The sequence below is a fragment of the Eumetopias jubatus genome, unplaced genomic scaffold, assembly GCF_037043125.1.
Source record: "Eumetopias jubatus isolate StellerSeaLion01/CBP00866 unplaced genomic scaffold, mEumJub1_p1.0 scaffold_4, whole genome shotgun sequence".
NCBI lineage: Eukaryota > Metazoa > Chordata > Mammalia > Carnivora > Otariidae > Eumetopias > Eumetopias jubatus.
Genome location: NW_028274810.1, coordinates 29,584,700 through 29,604,824, shown reverse-complemented (window position 1 = coordinate 29,604,824; position 20,125 = coordinate 29,584,700). Strand labels below are relative to the sequence as shown.

The window sequence follows — 20,125 nt, the reverse complement described above, 5'->3', positions numbered from 1 at the left end:
ATACTAAAATCTCGATAAAATTTAATCATTAAAATTGTCAAAATTCTCATTGTAAAGTATAAAAATTTCAGTTTTAAGTATGTGTCCATATTATAAATAAGTATGAGCTATCTAGACATAAACTGTAAATTACCCTGATCACAGGGTTTAAAATATAAAATATAAGTATACACACATGTAGGTAAAGATTGAAAAGCAGCACTAAAAATAAATTAACATAAACTTTTAAGCTAGAAGGGTTTGGGGTGAAACTTCTTTAATTTTTTTTTTAAATCTGACTTAATAAAGGAAATGTTGCTAAAATAAATGTATTATGTACTTTCCGAAAAGTTTTTTCCATAGAAATAATATAGGGAGAAATGAAGGGGGGTAAATCAGTGGGGGAGATGAACCATGAGAGACTATGGATTCTGAGAAACAAACTGAGGGTTCTAGAGGGGAGGGGGGTGGGGGGATGGGTCAGCCTGGTGATGGGTATTAAAGAGGGCACGTTCTGCGTGGAGCACTGGGTGTTATGCACAAACAATGAATCGTGGAACACTACATCAAGAACTAATGATGTAATGTATGGTGATTAACATAACATAATAAAATTTAAAAAAATAAAAAAAAAGTAGGAATAAAAACAAAACCAAAACAAAACACCTCTACTAGACTTATGCCAGTAGAGTTAGGGAAGCCTTAGGAATTATCAGGCCAACAACCCAATTTTATTTTAATGAATATGAGAATAGAGCTTTGGCATTTATAGAACTTCCCACAAGTATCATTTATTTCTCAAAAACAACCCTCCCCCCCCGAGGTAAAAAGTATTCTTTTTTTTTTTTAAGATTTTAGTTATTTATTCATGAGAGACAGAGGAGCAGAGAGAGAGAGAAGCAGAGGGAGAAGCAGGCTCCCAAGGAGCAGGGAGCCCGATGCGGGACTCAATCCCAGGACCCTGGGATCATGACCTGAGCCGAAGGCAGACGCTTAACCATCTGAGCCACCCAGGCACCCAGGTAAAAAGTATTCTTAACTTGATTTTTCAGAGGAGGAAACGAAGATCTTGAAAGATTTAAGTGATTGACTCAAAGTCATGTAGTTAATTAGAGGAACATTGGTACTAGCACTCAGATCTCTCACACCTGGCCCCATATTTTTCCATGTCTTTTAAAACAGAAATTTAAAGTACAGAAAAGTTCAGAGAATACTGCAAATACTCAGAATTAACAAATGTTGAATTTTTGTCATTTTGCTTGAGAATTTTTTTCTTTTAGATTAAAAAAAATTAGACAGTTGAAATCCATTTTGTACCCCGAGGGCTCCCCAGAGATGATCAATATCAATTTGGTGGGTATCCTCCTGGCCCATACCTTTCCATTTTAACTTCGGATATGCATCCATTAATAAGTTGTTTTCGCAGGGTTTTTTTCACCCAACATGTTTTTTGAGCTCTATTAGGTTAATGCATAAAGTTCAGTCATTTTAACTGCTATGTGATATTCTGTTATATAAACATACAGTGCATTCTATTTATTCATTTCCATTTTCCTACTATATATATTTAGTGCTTACTCAATAAGCATATGGGGAAGTGTTCTAGGAGTTTTTATGTATTAGCTTCCTTAATCTTCATGACAAATCCATGTGGAAGGGTTGTTATAACCCCTGTTGTACACAATGACGAAACTAAAGGAACAGACAAGGAATTTGCCCCAGGTTTCACAGCCAATAAGCAACAGATCCAGAATTCAACCCCAAAGGAGTTGAATCCAGAGCCCCTACCCTTGACTTCTAGTCTACATTACTTGAGCCTACTGCTCAAGCATCTTTACCAGTACCGCCATCCCTGTTGTACAAATACTGTCCCTAGAGCCCTGCCATCCCCTGGTAGGACTCTGCTTGAGTCTATGGCCAGCACGTGTTCTGACTGATTGGTGCCTGTACCTACTTTATGGCTAAGTATTTTGAAGAGCATGCCCATTCTTAATTGGCTAGACACTTAGCTTGTTTTCAACTCTTCACCCCTACAAACAAGAGAACCTAGAAATAGACATGCTGAGTCATAGATTATATGCACCAAAGGTTTTACTAAAAACTACTGATTGCTCTTGATCATTGGTTATACTAATGAACTAATAAACTATATTAATATGCTAAAAAAAAGAAATAATATAGCAGCAGAGATTTAAACAAATAGTTCTCTAGAAATATAGAGTACAAAGTAGTCAAGTCCTTTCAGGCCTTCCTCTAAATTCTTTTCTTTCTGTTAAATGATCAGGTTAAACAAACAGGCACACCACAAAATGATGTGGGTCAAATCACTATCACCACCCAATTTTCAAGGGCAATGACAGTCAAGAATTCACCTGGGACTGACACTTTGCTATGCCTTTAATTAAGGCGGAGCTTTTAAAACTCAATTGTTCCATTCGTGTCTCAAATCAATCAGATGAAATTCACCTTTTACGTGGCCTGAATCCTGATAGCTCAGCACACTTGATAGGTAATTTAATCATCTCCGGTGTAGATGAATGCAAACTCAAATTAGCTAGTGAAAGAGCTGGTCTTCTCTGAGAGAGCTGTGCTTTTCCACTTTTATGCAAGAGCTGAGCTTCACCAACTGGCTAGCTGGAGGTGTTATTAAAAATTTAGTGAAAGAAACAAAGGTGTGCCCTGGTGTCTCTTGTTACCCTTTCTACTGTTACTCGGGCAGACAAAAGGCATAGAGCCTGCCTCATGAATAATGTGACATGGAATATTCACGATCTATTTTTAATGGAGTCAAGTAATAACATTAAAAGAGATATTTGCAATCTTCAAATTTCACACGGTAACAGTCACAGTAATTTGTTTTGATTCTGAACTGAGGATATCAAGATGTATTTTTTTTTTCTCTAAAAAGGCATACTGTTAACATCAAAATTATAACTTCTCATTTATAGCATAAACAAGGATTATGAAAATGGCTCAAAAGTTCTAAATGTCATAAGAGAAGGACAGGACAGATAACTAGACTTCAATCAGTCTACTTACCTCTCAATGCAACTTCTTTACTTTTCAAACCAGGTTGGAAATAATCAACCAGTGTGCACAGTGAATTCTGTAAGAAGGACGTTTTGTGATCTTTATTCATTGGGAATTTTGTTTCCCAGGACACGAGGAAGAGGTTCCTGGATGCTATACCTGCTCACCCATTAGTTCAGGAAAATTATCTTAAAACATTATAAGCAAATTTAAATTTTGAATGACAGTAAACTGACAGGGAAAGGCATGGTGTTGAAAACCAGGTGAGCATAGCCAAGGACTGAGATTTGGAGAGACTGGAGAAAAGCAGTTTCAAAGCCCCTTTACCCACCAACTCCAGAGAGTCCTGTGTTCAGTTGGTTTCCTTCAATTTCTCTTCCCCTTGTGCTCTAGAAAGCAGAGCCAGTCAGGATGAAGCAGGGATTTTACTGTCTTTGCTTTTTTACCTATGTCAGCAAGTACCTATTGATCTCCTATTGTGTGCCAGGCACTGTTCTGGGAGCTGAAGATTCAGCAGTGACCCAATAAATAAAGCTCCGCAGGACACTGTGCTCACTGCTGTGACCCTACCACCTAGAACAGTGCCAGGCACATATTAGGTACTCATCAATATGTGTGAAGTTGATTTGAATTGAAATGGACAATCTACTGGTGGTCACCATGAGCCAGACATACTTTGGCTGGGAGACGTTAGAATGAGCCTAAGTAGTCGGGATTTAGGTCAGAACCTTATTCCCTTATTCTTGGTTTCATTCTCGTAAAGGACTGCTTCAAATCAGCAAGAAACCCCCACAGGTGGGATAGAGCCAGAAATAACCCAAATTCCAATTTTTACTGCCCCTGATGCGTCTTTAGATTGAGACTTGCCTTAGGTGAGACAACTAACCAATAGCACATACTTTCTCTCCCTTCCAGTCTCCACAGAATCAAATAGCCCGGGTTGGACTGGCATGACAGACCATATCCACGTTTTATGGTCAAGGAAACTGAAAGCCAAAAAAGTTGTCTAAGTCACACAACATATTGGTGATAGAGCTGTGACTAACATTCTATTTCTGGACCTAAGACCTGTGATTTCTTTATTTATCTGGGAGCCTTCTGGCCTATAAAAAAAAAAAAAAAACACCAAAAACCCACCCACCAACCTACCAACCCACAAAAACAACCCTGAAGTCCTCAGAAGTACCTATGTTCATGTGGGACCACTAGGGACTTTAAAAGGTAGGAGCTTAGTTTTTTATACCTAGTTTTTCTGTTAAGAAAGAAGGATCTTTGAGGTATAGAAGTAAAAAGCAAATGAAAATCAGAGCAATTGCATTTTCCTCTCTTCTGGATATTGGCTTGCCTGCTTTACTTTTAATACCCCACGGTAGTTTCTTTCAGTGCCAACTCCCACTACAGATTAAAACAAAGGTCTTTCCCCAATTTCCTGCCTAAATGAAAAGCAATAGGTCAGAGTCTTAATACTTTATTAACTTAAAACATCATTCTAATAAATATGTATTAACAAACATAATGCACTCCAGAAGGTCTAAAAACATTTACAAACCTCATCAAAGTAAAAATACCACTTTTTCTTCTTTATAGTACACATGGAGGGTCACTCCACATGCCTGCTAGCTTAGACATCTTAAAAATATCAGCTTAACATTAAAAAACTGAATATACACATGCATCTTGGAAGTATCTGTTCAGCTATTTTTGTTGTTGTTGTTGTTTATTCTTGATTAAAATCCAAACGTGTCAGAAAAGAAGGGTCAAGATTTTGTTTTGTCTTCTCTGAATTCCCTAGGAGGGAAAAAGCAGATCCAGCCACTTGGAGGAGGTACAACTGTTAGCTTCTGAAGGGCAGGGGCCGTAACTTTAATCTCTGGCTCCCCCATACCTAGCATAGGCCGGGAACCTGGTGGTCAACAAACACCTGCTGAGTGAGGGGGTGGTATCTTGTCCAGAGGTGTTGCTCTGTCATCCCAGCTCCTCAGAGGGAGCCTTCACAAGCCTCCTGCAGAAAGGACTCTCCTGTCCTCTCACCACCAAGTCCACGTGTCTTCTGCTCCTGCTTGGAGCAGGCTGGACAGTGTATTTTGTAATTTTAAAAGCATGAAACTCCTTCCCCAAATCCATTTCTGAACCAGTCTTCGAGTGGGAGAATTGATCCCTCCAAGATTTATAGGCAGCACCCAGTAGAAAGGGATTAAGACTCCCCAGAAAGAAAAACAAAAAGTAACACTCATTTTTCATTCTAGATAAAAAAACATTAGCATGTGTCCACCTTGTAGATGGTGACCCCTCCTCTTCCACACAAGTATCTGGGGTGGGGCAAGAGGAGGGTAAAAACCTGAAGGACTTTCCTGTCTGTGGAGCAGGGCTGGGAATGCGAAGAACTGCAGGGCCTGAGATTTTAGCTGATCCCCCCTTGACTTCGAGTCTTCAGGTGTCAGGGAGCCTATTTGGTGTGTCCAAAACCCAGTGAGTTATTTGGTTCCCACTCTGGGCTGAACTTTGAAAGGATAACTTATCCCTTCTGGCAGTTCCCAGAAGTAAGGTGAAGGGGCTCACCCTGCTGGGAGTTTTGGACAGGAATGGAGGGCCTGAGAAGTCAGACGTGGACGGTGGCAAGTGGGGAGGCTGCCCTCCGTAGTGTTGTGTAACTGCTCCTTGCAGCCAATCAGGGCCTTCATTTGAGCCCATGCTGGGTTTCCCGGTGCCGCCTGAGGTCCACCTTCCTCTGGAAGCCCTTCCCACACAGGTCACAGCCAAAGGGTTTGAAGCCTGTGTGCTTGCGGCTATGGGTGATGAGGTTGGAGCTCTGGCTGAATGCCTTCCCACACACCTGGCATTTGTGGGGCTTCTCACCTGCGAGGAGGGAGGAGGGGAGGGAAGGAAGTATGAGCTTATGATCAAGCTAGAGGGGACTCACTGTGACCCACATGCTCTTGGCAGCAGCTGGCTGCACCACAGTCTAAGACCTTCAAGCAACTTGGAGGGTGACGTGTTGCAACGCAAGTCCTGGGAAGTCATGGGTGCAGCAAGTGAAAGGGAGACTTTCTGAGCGGGGGTTCCCAGCAAAAGGCCTCAAACCGTTTCCTGCTAAACGGAAACAGCAAAGGCCACGTGCCCAGACTCACAGCTGAATCCACCCTGGCAAGATACCCCTGACTTTAGAAGCAGAGCGCTCCCACAGCAGATGTTCAATGTGGGGGTGGGGGCCATGTGACTCTGCTCTAATTCAGAGGAAGTTTTCAAATCTGAGTTTCCAAGTGGGTGTTGGTTTGTATGGACCAGTGAGCCTGCCTTCTTTCTTGCTTTTGAAGGATGATAGAATGCATCTGAAGCACAGACATGTCTCAAAGTCTTATTTTTAAAACTCCACATTTGGGTCACAAAGTATTTCTTAAATAGCAGATCCTTTCCAACTTGATTTTATTTTCTTTTTATAAGGATTCTTTATATCCTTGCAAGTGTTCACCATAAATTAATAAGTAACAAAGAGAAAAAGTTTCAGGGGCGCCTGGGTGGCTTAGTTGGTTGAGTGTCCGACTCTTGGTTTTGGTTCAGGTCATGATCTCAGGGTTCTGAGATCGAGCCCTCTGTCAAGCTCTGTCTTCAGCACAGAGTCTGCTTAAGATTCTTTCCCTCTTTCTCTCCTTCCCCACACGCTCTCTCTCTCTTTCTCTCCCAAATAAATATCTTTTTCAGTATTGCTGGTTGTTTCCTTCCTTTTATAACCTTGTAGAGGAGAAAAAATATCTTTTACCTCTACTTTTCTAAGTTCTAGACTGGGACCCCTGTAAACAAATAAAAATCTTAAAAAAAAAAAAAAAGAAAAGACAAAAAAAGTTTTGTCTTCCCCCCCAATTCATGTGCTGTTTAATATTTGGGTAAATAACATGAATTTCCAAAGAGCCTCAGCATGTCATTATTGTCAGGGCTTGGTCTTGGAAAAGTGCACAAAATAGATGAGGTTTGTTTTTGAGGAAACTTCTGTCCCTCTTGCTGCACCCCTTTCTGTCTTCATGTTTCAGATTTCTTTAATAAGGAACCACCCATCAAAATTTAGCCTATCCCTTTAGTCAAACAAATCTGAGAAACAAATTCTAGCTATGATGTGAATGTTTGATAAAGACTTAATGTTTCATTCAGTCAAGATCCTAGTTGCATTTTGGGTGCCTGGTGGCTCAGTCTGTTAAGTGTCTGTCTTCAGCTCAGGTCATGATCCCAGGGTCCTGGGATCGAGCCTCACATCACGCTCCCTGCTCACCAGAGAGCCTGCTTCTCCCTCTCCCTCCGCTTGCCACTCTGTCTACTTGTGCTCTCTCTCTCTATCTCTCTGTCAAATAAATAAATAAAATCTTTTTTAAAAAAAGTAAAAAAAAATCCTAGTTGCATTTTGGTAAGGGTCTTGAATACCTTTACTTAAAAGGAGTGAGTTAACGGAAATTTCAGGTAAGGGATCATGATTAAAGTAGGATATTTTTCTGGGTTTTCTGAAGGGGGTCTACACTGCCCAAACATATTTATAAGCATCAAAGGTAGGTATTTGGAATACACTGAAACTTGCTTTAAATCAGTATTCATATTCTGGAATAAAATAGTCAGAATTCTGGGTCTCTTGTACATGTCTTATTTACTATTAAAGAGACTGCTCCTGGCATTAAAACTGCCACTGATATACAATCAAAATGTTAGGTCTTTACCTAACATTCCAATCCCAGGATTGGAATCCAGAGCATTCCATGGCCCCAAGATTTACTCTCAGTCTGATCTTCGGTAAATCATCTCATCACCCTGAGTTTCATCACCCTAAGGCTACTTACTGGGGTGGCAGTGAGGATCAAAGGAAGGGATGGGGTGCCTGCGTGGCTCAGTCAGTTAAGTGTCTGACTCAGGTCATGATCTCAAGGTCCTGGGATCAAGCCCCATGTCTGGCTCAGGGGGGAGTCTCCTTGTCCCTCTCCCTCTGCCCCTCCCACTCATGCCCTCTATATCTCTCTCAAATAAATAACTAAAATCTTAAAAAAAAGGGGGGGATAGATTTTTTTAAGAAGGGATAGGTTTGAAAGCAGTTTCTAAATTATGAAGTATTATAATAGGTAAAGAGTTACCATTATTATGGCATGAACTTACTGATATTTTGAAAAGGGCAGTAAGTGAATAGAAGCTTTCTACATCTACCAACCCTCATGGCTCTGAAAATAGAATACAGTAAACAGTGGTCAAGATAATACACATTTGAGGTCAGGAAGACCTGAATTTAAGTTCTGGCCCTGTTGCTTGCTATCAGGGCCCTGGACAGGTTACCTGACCCTTCTGTGCCTCACTTTCCTCATCTCTAGAATGGGGATAAGGAATAGTCTCTACCTCCCAGACTTCTTGTGAGTGTAAAGTGAGATAATGCATTTAAAAAGTACTTAGCAGACAGCTTAGTAATATTTACCATTGTTTTTTCCTCCTCAATCAGAATAGGCTTTTAGACTGCAAGAAATACAGCCAAGAGACCACACATAAGGCTTCCTGCTTCCCTAAAAGGCTGGGTGGCAGCCCTGGAGAAAGACCTCACTCTCTGGAGCTTAGTATTTCACCCAGAGCAGGCAGCAGTTGGAGCAGCAGCTAAACTAGAGGAAAATAGTTTTTGCAAGGATAGAGAACCTGAGGTTGGCCTTCTGAATGGTTCTTCAAATGCAGCCCCACACCAAGGCCCCTCTGGGGAGAACCTTGTATGTAAATGAATCTAAGAGAATCTGCCTCCTTGTTTTCTTGAACACACTGCAGTGATTAACTCCATCTAGAAGGCCTCATCTACCACTCACTCTGTAGCCAGAATATCAGAGCAAAGGCGAATTATATTGGCCTCAGAAGGAAGAACAATGCTCTTCCACGCCAGCCTTCCCCAGGTGTTTTCAGACAAGCCAGAGGGCTTTCAGCTTACCAGTGTGGATGAAGGTGTGTTTCTTCATGTCTGACTTCTGGTGGAATCTCTTGCCACAGTACTGACAAGGGTAGGGCCGGGTGTCTGAGTGGATGAGCAAGTGCGTAGACAGTGTAGATGACCTCTTGAAGCTCTTGCCACAGATCTTACAGTCAAAGCTGCGTTCCTGTGGATAGAAAGATGTGGCATTCCTTTTGTAGTCATGTAGGCTGCCGTCTTCTTCACCACCAACCCGACCATAAAATCCCCCAAACCAGGGCTCTCCCTTCCTTCAGGCTCCCCTTCCACTTAGCCTGCCCCATCATCCCTGTCTCCAGATTTATTTCCAACCTCCACCCTCCCCACCCCAGCCTCTTCCCCTTTAACACTTTTTCTACCCACTTTTCACCCACAACCCTCCACACCCCATGGCAAAAACGTATCCCCACCCTGCTTTTTTGACACCCATTTACAAACACTTCTCCACCCTCCTCAAGAGGAGGCTTAGACCTCAGTCACTTGAGACCACCGCGCCCTCTAGCCCTTGTTGAGAGAGATGGGAGAATGGTACTCTTTTGTAAATAAGTTTCTGTAAGTAAGCATTCACTTGTCATAGTTAGTTGCGTACTTAATTGCTTATCTACCCTCTGTCATTCAGCTAAACTGAAAAATTCCGTGGGGGCATCCTGTCAGGGACCTGCTGTGTTCCATGATTCTCAAGAGCCTAGCAGCTGGAAGTTGGACAACAAATACTAATAAAGGAATGCATGAAATAACAGCAGGACAAATATGCTCCTGGATGCTCTCAATGAGCTGACATCCCTTCCTTTCAGTTGGAGGGGTCAGTACAGATTAAGTGACAGCCATCTGGTGAAAAGAAGCAAGGCAAAAAAACCAGAGCTAATAAATCTGATATATCAGCAGCAAGGGCGCATAGAAACCCTCTTCAAACCCAAAGTAACGATCTGGATCACCCTCTGGAGGCTTACAATGATGTGACACCAAACTCTAGGGCTGCCTCTAAGCCTGAGCCGGCCACCTTTCCCTACACACCTACATCTGGGCAAAGGGACATGGTGGAGGAGACTGGGGGCAATCCAGGGAAGCCCAAGGGAAAAGCTGCCAGGCGGAGGGTGGCCGGTGCTGCACAGACAAGCAGAACATCCCCGACTGTGAAAACCTGAACAGGGCCGCCCGAAGCCATACGCCCCGCCCTTACCTGCGAGTGCACGGCTTTATGCTGCTCCAGGCTCACCGCGTGCCCGAAGGTCTTGCCGCACATCTCGCACGCAAAGGGTCTCGTGCCGCTGTGGGACCTGCGCACGTGCACCTCCAGCCCGTGCGGCGTGGAGAACACCTGAGGCGGGTGGGGCCGGGAAGAAGGCCGCTGAGAGGGGCCAAGGGGCGTGGGTCGGGGGCGCGGGCGCGGGGCCGACAAAGCCAGGCGCGCGGGAGCCTCACCTTGCTGCACTTTATGCACTTGTAGGAGCCGCCGCCCAGCAGCAGGCGGGTGCACAGCAGCTCCGACTCCACCTTGACGCCGGCGCCCTTGTCCGCGTGCAGCCCGTGGCCGCGCTCCGCGTACAGCCCTCCGGCCGCCGCCGCCGTCGGCCGCTCGTACAGCCCCGCCGCCGCGGGCCCGAAGTCGCCGTAGAGCCCCAGGCCCGCGCCGCCCGCAGCGCCACCTCCTGCGCTGCCTGCCCCCGGCGCCCCGGCCCCCGCGCCGCCCGCAGCCCGCTCCGGGCCGTAGAGCGCCGCGGGGTGGCCTGGCTCCGGGGCGCGCTCGCAGAAGAGGCCCAGGCCGGCGCGGCGCTCCAGGGCCGCGCACGGCCGGTAGCTGTGCACCAAGTGCCGCAGGTCAGAACCCGCCAGGCCGCTCCAAGAGTACGGCTTGAAGGGCAGGGGCAACGGCTGGGCTTCGTCCAGCGATGGGCACGCCGACTTCTCCGAGGCTGTGGAGGCACAAGGGGGCGTCCGGTTAGGCTTCAGACGGCGGGGCGGAGGCCGCCCGGCGGCGTCTGCCAGTCGCCCGGGGCTGGTGGAGTACTCCGTGCGCCAGGCGCCGCGCTAGGTGCCATGACGCCCCCGGGAAAAAACGCGGACCCGGTCTCTGGGGCCTCGAGGATCACTGGAGGCGGCAGGGCGGCGAACGGATAATTAAAATGACATCGGTCGAGGAGATGGGTAAATTTGGCGCCAGGGCGGCGGAAACGACGTTAAGAGGGTCCTTGCTGACGGGACCCGAGCACTTCGCGGTCCCGCAGAGAAAAGCGCGCCAAGCTGTCTGTGCTGGAGAAATGTTCTGAGCTGAGCTAAGCAGGAGAACGTGGCCACAGTTAGGGTCTGGACAGCGCTCCTGCGCAGAGCGCCCAGCGCCCAGTGCCAACACTCTCCCGGCCCCTACAGGTTCCCACTCCGTCCTTTTTCTTTCCGGGATAGATAAGGAGGGAGGGGAAAGGACCAATAAAATGCGGCCTGGCCTACCGAAGACATCTGTTTGGGAAAAAAAAAAAAAAAACGGGAAGGTGTTAACATTCCTCACAGTTATTAAATAGCCAGGGCAGGTAGCAAAGGGGCAGTGGCAAGAGGGTTTGGAGCTTGAACTGCCTGCCAAATACTCCTATTCTCATTCCTGTCATAGTTTTATGAGGGGAAAAATCCAAATTTTTCATTAAGGTTTAGCCACCACCTGCCAGGGACATGGCTTTCCCATATTCGTGGCCTTCTGCACCCCCTGCACAACGTGAATTTTGCTAAAACCAGATACCCAACGTATCCTTTCTCCATTTGCATACGAATTTACAAATCTGTTCCCACCCTACACTCCGGGCTAGCCATTTCTGTGACAGGCTGTACCCCAAGTTTCCGTCGGAGAGATTCCTGCGGCACCCAGTCTTGCAGGGCCGTGTCCTGCACAGCCAAGAAGAATCCCCCAGTCGCAGGCTCCCAGACACACTCGCTGGAGTTATGGCTTTAGTCAAGTCAACGCACTGTGTGTGGGATGGGGTTGGGGCTGTCTTTTAAAACTAGTGAGTGCAATCTGGAAATAACAGGCACTTGGCAGAATCCGGCTGGTTTGCGTTCTCCTTCCCTGGCCAGTACCCAAGACTTGCTCCCACCCAACCTTTGCGCAAGCCTCAATTGCTGTCTGGAAATTAAGCCAACGGACTGGTCCCCAAGACTAGGCCAACCCAGCAAAACGAAAACTGAAACAGGACCCCCGATCCACGCCTACGAAGACTCAGAGGAGGGCAGAGATTTTCAGCCCGACCCGTCCCTCTTGCTTGGCACCCAGCTCTGCCAGGCGCGTTGCTGCAGGAGCCAGAGGAAGTTTTAAAGACTGCCCAGGTCTCTGTTTGAGACTCGGAGGGTCTGGATTTTGGGATCCCAGCTCTTTCTAAACAGTCAGCTGATGAGAAAACGAAATGTCTCAGTTGCTATCGGTCAAGACGACTCATTTACTTTCTCTCACCCACCATCTCTGCCAAACGAATGTTGGGAATGAACAAGCCGGGTCCAGCCGCCTCGGATCCAAGCAGCAGACCCTGCGAACAGGCTAACTCAGTCCCGGTTCAGAAGCCAGATGCCTCCCCCACGGGCCTCCTTACCCCATAAACAAGCGCTCTCCTCTTGGAAAGACTCTCTGCCATCCATTTAGCATTTCTCCACCCAAAGCCGCCTCAGTTTATTCCTTGCCGCCTCGGCCCCAGAGCTCCCAGTGGGTTCCTACCTGGAGACACAGAGGGCGACGGAGGCCTCCAGAAGTCCTCAAACTCTGAGCTCCGGTCGCAGACGCTGCCCTCACAGCTGCCCGGGGATGCGGAGGATCTCTCTGGGACCTCGGTCAACTGTGCCTCGGGGGACAGACGACGCCGGGGCTCCGTCTTCGCCCCGTCTGCGCTCGAGGTGCTGTCTGCGGAGAGGAGGGAGGATAGGAGCTCAGGCTGGGCCTGATTGAGTTCTGAAGTGGCGCCCCCCAGACCGTGGCACCCTGGCGTCCTCCTCTTTTCCCAGACCTGGCTGGGAACCCTTCCGGATCCGAGGGCGGGAGCAAAGAGGCTGTGGCACCTAGGCGACAAGCCCGGAAGGGACCCGGACGGTAGGAAACAGAAAAGGCAGCAAAGGGGGCGTCAGGGTCTCCCTGCCGGGTTCCTGGGGGATGGTGTGGCGGGGCTCAGAATCTACATCCCTGGGAGCCCCGCCCGGCCCCCGCGCACCCTGTACCTGCTCCGCCTGACGCCAGGACATTCTCCAGGCGCAGGGAATAGTCGCGTCCCGGGGAGCGCGGCTGGTGGTAACTGTGAGCCTTCTTGCTCTTGACAAGGAACGAACGCGGCATGGTCGTCGGGCGCGCTCCCCACTCGGCTCCCTGGAGCCGCAGTCAGCCCACTGTTACCCGGAGTGCTTGCTCAGCCCCAGCCAGGCGGAGACCTGCGAGAGGAGAAGAACCGGGTGGAAACGCGGGTCAGCACGCTCCGGGGCTCGGGACTGGGCAGCCGGGTGGAGAGAGAGCTCCGGCCGGGAGGAGGGAGGAAGGCCCGCAGGAGGAGGGGCTTGGCCCCGCTGCGCCGCGCTCACCAGGTGGCACTCGGACAGGTGGCGCGAGCGCGCCGCCGCCGTCACAGCTGAGCGGTAAAACCCGTCTCGGGGCCCAGGCTCAGGCCTCTTCCTTCTGCCCTGCCCACCCCCCCTTGGCCCCTCCCCTTCCCTCGCAAAACTCGCTCTGGCAATCAAACTTTCCGGAGAGCCGATGTCCCCAACTGGCCAGTTACCCCCGCTCGACCACTCACTGCCTGCCTGGCCCTGTTTTCGGGCTGGGGAAGAGGGCAGCAGGGACGCGCTGATCGATTTAAGGCCGAGGGATGTGTTCGCGCTCGAGGACCGGGAAGGGGCTAGGAGCCAAGCCCTTCTGGAGCCTGCTAGAAACTGGAGGGGGGTGGGAGGGGAGGAGCGCACTAGGCAGGCTGAGGAGCAGGGTCGGGTGACAGCTGCAGAGGGGCTGAGGGCAGCAGAAGCTGGATAAAGAAAGGCAGGAGAGAAGAGGAACAGGAAGGTGGTGGGAGGGGGTATGACAGAGGACCGACCCCGGCCCCTAGTGGAACTCGCATCCCGGTGATCTCCCTCGCCCCTCACTCGTGCCTCACGCGAGGAAAAAGTTGGTCTGGAGACGCAAGTGCCGCGGAGGCAGGCAGAAGTCTGGGGCAAGACACCCCAGACCATGGAGACCTAACCTCGGAAACCAAGTCCTGGGAAAAAGCACTTTTCGTTCTGCTCACCGAAAACCTTGTTTTAGGGGAAGTCGAGCCCCATTCGCGCGCGCTGGCTGTGAACTGCGCTGTGTCTGGAGTCCGCGGAGAGCCAACAGTTTAGCGGACGCGGAGAGCGCAGGGTGCTCCGCGGCGGCCAGAGAGCGGGGGTCCAGGCGCGGGAGGGAGCTAGCTGCCCGCGGCGCCGCTCTCATTAACCCCCAATCAGTTCACCTAATCCCGGGGTCGAAACCTGAGCCCGGCCGTGAGGCGGGGCAGCGCCTCCAGCTCCGCGCGGGGCTGCTGGGGGCGGAACCAGACCGGCTACTAGGTCTGGGGAAAACGAATTTGCCTTCCTCTCGATGGAGGTCAGGTTCACACGGGAGCTGTAGGCTCTTCGGGCACAGCAGCTCTCCATGGTCTTGTCTAGTTCAGGAACAAGTGTGCTGGGGGACCACGGGCCGGAGCAAGACCCCTAGTCCTTGGCCTTCGCGAGGCTTAGGCTGCCAGATTCGGAGCTGCCTGGCTCTCAGGGCAGGATGCAGGACAGTAAAACTGCCCGTTGGCGCTCCGAGCTCAAAACGAGTTCTCAGGGACTCGTTCCCTAGAGGGCATTCCACGTCCCACTGTGTCCCCCTCCCTGGGGGTGGGGTGGAGCGGCGATAGGCTCGGGAGAAAAGACGGCTGGGGCATGTAGTGGAATCTCAGGAGAACTTTCAGGAGTCCTAAGAGCCAGAAGGCCCCTAGGAGTGAGGGTGCCACCTGCTCCCGTCTGAGTCCGCCCCTAAGGTCGGAGGTTTGGAGGTGCTGGGGCCGCCCCAGGACGCAGTTCGGCCACCACAGTTTTCCCTGGGCCTCTGCTTGCGACGCCACTTCGGCCGTATAATTAGACACCACAAACTTAAAAACGAATTCCTTAGACAGCCATGAAACTCAGAGGTAAAGGAATACGGGGTGAAATGGTCTCGAGGGCCCTCGTGAGGCTTGGGTCTGCGTCGGCGCGAAGTCGGGCGGAGGTGGTGACAGAAGGGGAACTGTCCGCGCGGGCGCTGAGCCTGTGCTGTCTGGGATCGCGCGGAATCAGGAGGGCACCCAGGCGTCCTCTCCACCCAGGCCGAGCCCCGCGCCTCTCTCTCCTGCCGGCTGGCCCGGCCCGATCCTGGGAGAGCGGAATGGGTTGGGGGGTGGTAGGGACGAGGGCTGAGCGCGTGGGAAGGCTACCTGGCGCAGCAGCTGGCGGCGGGAGGGCGGGGCGCCCCCCGAGCGCACGCGGCCTGGGGCCTCTCTTCACGGTCTGGGCCCGGGAAGGCGGGAGTGGAGGCGCCGACGGGCAGCCTCCTGAGCCCAGCTGCCACCGCCTCCCCACCAGATGTTTCCTTCCCGGATGAATCCTGCTCCCCTGCGCCAAAATCCCTTGCGGATAGGGTTCTCGGGGCTCCCGCACAGCGGCCAGCAGCCGGGGGGGATCCCGGCAGCGCCCTCTGGTCGCCCCCGCAGCGGCGCTGCCCCGTTAGTCCCCGCGGCCGCCCCCACCAGGGGGGCAGGCGCAGAACAGGCGCAACAGACCTACCTGCGGGGTCAGGGCGCGGGCACTGCGCTCCGAGAGTTTTCAAACTGAGCTGCTTTCGGGAGAGCCTGCGCTCTCTCTCTCTCTCTCTCTCTCTTTTTTTTTTAATCTCCTTCCGAGCTCAGCCCCCAAAACCACAAGCTTCACTTCCTGAGCGTTAAGGAGTAGCTCTCTTAGCCCTCTCAGACCTGCCCCCCCCAACCCCCAGTCTGGGCGCGCTCCTTTGCGCAAGGGGCTAGGAGGCGGACAGGGGGCCCGGCCTTTTCAGCCGCCCTCCCAGGAGGTCCTTGGCGTTTTTGCTCTGTGGGACTGCGGGGGTGGGGAGACCCGGAGGGCCCAACACCCAGGCACTAGAAATGACTCAAAAGAAAATGAACCATTCTTGGCTCTTGGGAGACTTCCGCAGCGAGAAGAAGTCACAGATTCAGGACACAGATTGACTGAAGCGTCGGGGAGTGGGAGCGCCAGCTCGGAGGAGGTCTCCCCGCCCCTGTGGCCCCGGACGCCTCCACCCCCACCCCAACCCCGCCGCCTTCTTGGGCAGGGGCCGCCCCCAGGTCGGGGCCGTGAATCACCACCGGCCAGCGGTGTCGCCGGCCTGGAGCCCGGCGAGTGGCCGCGGCGTCCGCAGAGCGAAACCTGCCCCGCTGCCCCGAAATAGCTTGTTGTGGAAACACTTCGGGATAAATACGCCCAACAAGGCTGAAAATACCTTGACACCCAATCCGAGAGGTTTGCTCATTTCCCTTCGGATTTAGGTAATGGTTAAATTTGGAAGAGGTGGGCGAGCGCCGAGCCCCCGGCGGAGAGGGCGCTGGCGGCGCGTCCCGCGGGCGCCGGGCTAGGCTGGCGGGCGCGCCCTCCCCACGCTGTGCTCACCCGCGCTCTGCCGGGTCCCCTCCGCCCGCGGCTAATTTCCGGTGGTCGGAGCTGCGAAATTAAAGACTGCGCGGGAGGGAGAGCGCTGGGGCAGCGGCGGGGGCAGCGGCGGCGGCGGCTCGGCTGACCCCGCCCTGCCCGGGCCAGCCCCGGAGAGCGGTACCTCGGGCACCTGGTCCTGAGAGGAGCGATAGAGCGCCATAAAAGGCACCACCCCGACGACTATTGAAGAGTAAATCTTCGCTCGGATTGTGTTTTCCTTGAGGGTAGGCACGGATCTTCACTATTATGTCCCTGGTACGCTCTAAGAAACGTCTGTGGACTGAGTAAATGAATGAATGGAGTTAATTAAGTAATTCTATTAATAGAACAGGGGGGGAAATGTAAGCCTCACCCATAAATAAACAAATGCAGCAACTTCCAACGCTAGATGTCTGCCATGATCCATAGAGTGTGGCCTGTTGTGTATGCTTAAACCTGAACCCTTTCCTGACGGGGGTGGATATCGTTGTAATTACGTTACTTTCCTAAGTGAATTGAGTTAGATTTTGATCACTACTTCATGCACAGTTAAATCTCCAGTGCCAGAAGGGAGAAGGGAGTGTTGCTCCTCAGTTCTTGCAAAATAACGTACCATATTTTAGATTAAGCCAACGTTATCATGGAAAAATAAGGTCCTTGTAGCCGTTTTGCTAGAGAGAAATGTTTTTTAGAATGATTTTTAATTTGCTTTGTAAACCCGAAGATTTGCAGAAAATATTTGGTTACTATGGCCGTAGTTCAACATGTTTTAATAGATTAGACATTTTATATAACAATGGTCCTACACTGACTGTGTGCCAGGTGCTGGACTAGACACATCTTAATAGTCTGCTTAGCTATTCTCCTTACACTGCTGTTCATTTGTTCAACACCCCTGCCCTTAAAATTCGTTAGCACCCAGAAGTAAACAATCTTAACCAAAGGATTACAAATATTGAATAAACTGAAGGGAAATTAAGGCATTTTAAAAATAAGCTTTTAATTCGTATATGCTTTGTCCGGGCCTAAAGTATAAAAATTTCAAAGCATTCCAAAACAGATCTTTCCCTTATTCCTTCTATCTTATGCAACAGTAGAAAAAGGCAGATTTTAAAAGAAAATTGTAAATGGAACAAAAGAAAATGTATTATCAACCAAGTTCTAGAGAAATGGTTGAACCATTTCCTTTGCACATGAGCAAGTTCAAAGTCAAAATTTCTTGAAAAGGCACTGTGACTAGTAGTTTAGTTGAGTGTTGCTGTTTGAAGTCTCAGAAAACTTGAGGGAGGCTATGAAGGGGACAAATAATCACCTTGTATAGTATCACTTTAGAATAAATCCCTTTCATTCAGATTAAATCTAGTCATCTTGCTTAGTTTGCCATTCACCTCCTCTGAATTTGCAAAATAAAACTGAGGGCTGGAACAGGGACACCCAGAGAAAAGCAGGCGGGAGTGAGATGGCACAGAATTTCTCTTTATAATCTTTTAAGTTTCGAACCAAATGGGTGTATTACCAATTCAAATAAATACATATAAAAATATCTGACTGGAGCAATCAGGTCATTTCCCAGGTATATAGTGTTGACTTCCACACTTAGGGGAAACAGAGGAGAAAATAAAAAGAGGGGTACCCAGAAAGGTTAAGAAACGTGCCAAGGAGCAGCTAAGAGCCAGCACTGGAAAGTGATGATACAATGAACTTGACTTCCCGCTACTTCAAACTACCTCTCATTTACCACTAAACGGAGAATGAAGAGAATAAGACTGCCCTGCCCCCAAAGTGCACATTTTTAAAAGCTAGAAAATATCCCTCCCCCAATGTGCTCCTTTGGAACTGAAATAAATCTAATGGTAAGCAGAATTAGGCTTGGAGCATAATTTTCTATACATATTGGTTTTCCAAAAAGAGGGTGTAAAATTTGCTATTTTGTCAGTAATTTATTATTATTAAATAATAACATATCTGTAGATGCCAAAAGACAAATGATGTTCTTCATATCACAGACATTTCCAAGCCCTGGCCAGTGGCCCATTTATTTCAAGTAGCATCTCAAGATCAGAATTCCCCTACAACAAAAGATTTGAGACTTTAAAAAAAAAAAAATTGTAACAGGCTATTGCCAGTTTCTTGTTTATATTTTCACAAAGCTTTACAGCTACCATCTCTGTTCTATTTGGGGTAGGCATAAGAAGAGTGGGGATCTTGAAACCACAGAGAGGGGCAATGGCCCACTTTCCAGCATACTTTTCTGTAGTGTTTGCCTCATTTGATGCTCACAGCAATGCTACCAAGGAGGGGAAAGAGTCCAGGCTTTTTGCAGATAGTCCTTCGTTGAAATGAGTCTCTGTTCTGCCAGTGAGTGGCCCTGTGAACTTGGGAAAGTTAGCTCAACCTTCCCAGCCTCGGTTTCTCACTTGTAAAGTCAGAATAACTACTTACCTTGCAAGACCATGGAGCAACCCTGTGATACCCGCTCTTCACGGGTTCCTCTGGGCCCCAAGAATGGACGAATTCTCCCAGTGAAGGTCTTAGGTTTAGCCTTCTTGTTCCATGTCCTGCTTCAATTTATTCAACTTTGCATAAATAAACTTCATTATAGTAATTTGCAGGGGACTTGGATTTTTTTTTTGAAATCAAAAGTCGGAAGAAAATTAATCAAGGATCAATTTCCATTTCTAGATATTCTGTAGATTTATTTAGGGCAAGTTAAGGGAGTAACTGCGTCAGGACTTAGTGTTCCCATCTTTAAAACAGGAGATGCCTCCCATGTGTCAAATACCCTGAGCTATTGGCTGAGAGTAGCTATGGAAGACATACTGAAAGTAAAATCAATGTTTAATAAACACAGTAAAAATAAAAAAATCACAGGATGGGACTGGACATGAAGCTCCTTCATAAGCCAGACAAGAGATTTTTGTGTATAAGAAGGCAGTGGTTTATTTTTTAAAAATATTTTTTACTATAAATTATCACATACTTAATTTGATAAAGAAAAAAAGAAGAAACCCCAGTAAAACAACATTCTAGTATTTTTGCTCTGCCTTAAAAAAACCCACATAGGGGCGCCTGGGTGACTCAGTTGGTTAAGCGACTGCCTTTGGCTCAGGTCATGATCCTGGAGTCCCGGGGATTGAGTCCCACATCAGGCTCCCTGCTCAGGGAGGAGCCTGCTTCTCCCTCTAACCCTCCCCCCTCTCATGTACTCTCTCTCTCTCTCATTCTCGCTCTCTCAAATAAAAAAATAAATCTTTAAAAAACAAAACAAAAAACCCCCCACATAATTATAACCATATCATAGCTACAAAAGCGTATTCTTTTTTCAGTGAATATTATAATCATATTTCTATTCTCTTTATTTTTCAGATTTTCAGTAAAAATAACAAAATAAAAATCATAGCAATCATTTTCCTTGCTTTAATATTATCTTTCATCATTCTCTATTGCTAAAATAGAATTCTATCATCAAGATTACTATAATTCATGCAATCACTC

At 48.7% G+C, this 20,125-nt stretch overlaps 1 protein-coding gene across 4 annotated transcripts; it reads right to left on the bottom strand.

Moving 5' to 3' along the window:
• Nucleotides 1–4,461: 4,461 nt before the first annotated feature.
• Nucleotides 4,462–15,809, bottom strand: GFI1 (growth factor independent 1 transcriptional repressor). Of its 4 annotated transcripts, none has more exons than XM_028087663.1 (7): nucleotides 15,734–15,809; nucleotides 13,142–13,348; nucleotides 12,648–12,830; nucleotides 10,379–10,869; nucleotides 10,137–10,274; nucleotides 8,939–9,104; nucleotides 4,462–5,865 (listed from the first exon to the last, which is right to left on the bottom strand). In XM_028087663.1, exons 2-7 carry the CDS (start codon nucleotides 13,254–13,256, stop codon nucleotides 5,687–5,689), a joined length of 1,272 nt encoding a protein of 423 aa, XP_027943464.1. In that variant the 5' UTR covers nucleotides 13,257–13,348; nucleotides 15,734–15,809; the 3' UTR covers nucleotides 4,462–5,686. The 4 variants fall into 4 exon arrangements, with proteins under 4 accessions (XP_027943464.1, XP_027943467.1, XP_027943466.1 ...); XM_028087666.2 differs by lacking the exon at nucleotides 15,734–15,809 and adding an exon at nucleotides 15,385–15,670; XM_028087665.2 differs by lacking the exon at nucleotides 15,734–15,809 and adding an exon at nucleotides 14,194–15,344.
• Nucleotides 15,810–20,125: the final 4,316 nt, after the last annotated feature.